This window comes from Aureococcus anophagefferens (assembly GCF_000186865.1).
Source record: "Aureococcus anophagefferens unplaced genomic scaffold AURANscaffold_2, whole genome shotgun sequence".
Classification (NCBI taxonomy): Eukaryota; class Pelagophyceae; order Pelagomonadales; family Pelagomonadaceae; genus Aureococcus; species Aureococcus anophagefferens.
The window spans coordinates 1,091,332-1,093,689 of NW_008705562.1; the positions used below are offsets into that span (position 1 = coordinate 1,091,332).

The 2,358-nt window shown below is 70.6% G+C and overlaps 1 protein-coding gene across 1 annotated transcript in view; it reads right to left on the bottom strand.

Moving 5' to 3' along the window:
- Window positions 1-2,358, bottom strand: part of AURANDRAFT_61138 (hypothetical protein) — a gene marked incomplete at both ends in the record, with an annotated part of 19,232 nt that overhangs the window by 12,480 nt on the left and 4,394 nt on the right. The window contains 3 exons of the mRNA XM_009035185.1: window positions 153-899; window positions 1,766-1,861; window positions 1,946-2,263. Of these exons, the coding sequence (XP_009033433.1) occupies window positions 153-899; window positions 1,766-1,861; window positions 1,946-2,263 (1,161 nt within the window). The remainder of the gene's footprint in view (window positions 1-152; window positions 900-1,765; window positions 1,862-1,945; window positions 2,264-2,358) is intronic.

Sequence of the window (2,358 nt, forward strand, 5' to 3'; positions counted from 1 at the left end):
GCGCCGTCGTCCGCGCCGACGGCCTGGGACTGCTGCACGCACACCAAGTTCTCGAGCCACCTCGACGAGGGCGGCATGCCCTGGGACACGATCTCCGAGTACGACAAGGTGGTCTGCGACGACGTCGCGGCCAAGTACCCCCTCGGCGCGACGTGCCAGCTCATGTCGTCCAAGCTCTCGCTCTCGCTCTCGTCGCCGGGCCGCACGCGCGTGACCCTCGACGACGCCGTCACGCACCAGTGCGGCGTCGACCCCTTGTTCCCGACGGCGACGCCGACGGCGCTCCCCGCGCCGGAGCCGACGGCGCTCCCGGCGCCGCGGCCGACGGCCGTGCCCGCGCCCGCGCCGACGGCCGCGCCGACGCCGAGCCCGACGCCCCGCCCGACGCCGACGCCCACGACGAGCCCGACGCCGTCGCCGTCGCCCAAGCCCACGAGCTCCCCGACGCCCTCGCCGTCGCCCAAGCCCACGAGCGCGCCGACGCCGTCGCCGTCGCCCAAGCCGACGCCGACGCCCACGGCGGCGCCGACGCCCCGGCCCACGACGTCGCCCGTGCCCGCGCCGACGCCCCGGCCGACGCCGGCCTCGGACTCGACGGCGGCGACCACCGACGACTCCTCCGATTCCAGCACCGACTCCACCAGCGACTCCACCAGTGATTCCACCGGCGACTCCTCTGGCGACTCCTCCGACACCGACTCTGGCGATTCCAGCGATTCCACCAGCGATTCCACCAGCGATTCCACCAGCGATTCCACGAGCGATTCCACCGATTCCACGAGCGACTCCACCAGCGACGCCACCGCCGACGCCGCCTCGTCGACGGACGAGGCCGCGGCGACGTCGTCCAAGTCCGACGACGACGACGACGACGAGGCGGACGCGGCGGCGATCTCGTCCTACGCGGCCGCGGGCCTCGGCGGCCTCCTCATCCTCATCGCCATCGCCGCGACGATCTACATGGCGACGCGCAAGCAGCGCAAGACGAGCGGCCGCTGGGCCGACGTGTCGTCGCTTCTCGAGACCGGCGACGCGGCGCCGCCGGCGCCGATCGTCGTCGTCGATTCGCAGTCGCCGCTGTCGAGCCTCTGCGCAGCTGCTGAGAAGAAGGCCCTCGCCGACGCACCGCTGCCCGCGCCGGGCATCACCTCGCCCATGCAGGAGTCCGCGCTGGCCAAAAACTCCCCCCGCGAGGCCGACCTCTAGGCCGGCCACCCGCTTTTTGTTCCCCTCCCCGAGTAAAAAATGTTGTTTCTACTTTACCTCGCACGTCTATCCTCGGGCGAGAGTCCTCGGAGCGGACCGAGTTAAAAATGAAAAGAAAGGGCGGCGGCAGGCCAAGACAGCAGCCAGCGCCGGGGGTCAGCCAGCCAAGCCGCCAGGGTTCCTGGGGATGCATGCCCGGCCCACGAAAGAACACGTCTATAGAACCTCTAGAATGTGCGCCTATGGCGCGCTGTGCCGCCCTGAGGCGGCTGCGGCGACCGGCGGTCGGCGACCGCGCGTCGACCGCAGGCCTAATCCAGGGTGAACATCGCGACACCAGCGCTTGCCGTCACCCCCGACCCCCGGCGGGCAGCCCTTCTCACCCAAGACCAAAAAACAGCAAAATAAATTTTGGGCAGCCCAGCTCTGAGCATGGAGAGGCATCAAAAAGCCCAACCACACCAGTTGCACCGCTCTCACTTTCCGCCACCCGAGCCACCCGACCACCTACCACCATGTCTTCCACGACCATCCTCGCGCTCCTCGCCCTCGCGCGCACGATCAGCGCCGACGACGGCACGATCTCCTCCGCCTCGAGCGTCTCCACGGACGTGACGGCGGTCCCGACGGCCCAGTGCGCCTCGACGCTCTCGACCTGCGACGAGTTCGTCGAGATCGACGCGCTGCCCTACCTGAACTCCGACGAGCAGCTGACGGTCCAGACGCACTACGACGACACGTACGGCTGCGAGATGGACGTCGTGTCGACGCTGCGCAACTGCTGGATCTGCGAGGACATCCCGACGAGCCTGCCCGTGCCCGCGCCCACCGCCATCCCGACGTCCCTGCCGACGCCCGTGCCGACGCCGAAGCCGACGCGCGCGCCGACGACGGCGACGCCGTCGGCCGCGCCGACGACGGCCCCGACGACGACGACCTGGACGCCGACGACGACGCCGACGACGGCCGCCCCGACGACCTGCACGGAGACCGTCGTCTCGACGAAGACGCTCGAGTGCGACGTCGAGGACTGCCCCCAGAGCTTCACGTTTTCCACCTACGCTCCCGACGCGGCGTTCCCGTTCCGCGCGGAGGCGCGCGCGGGCTGCTCCATCCTCGCGGCGACGCTGACCATGTCGACGCGCGGCGACT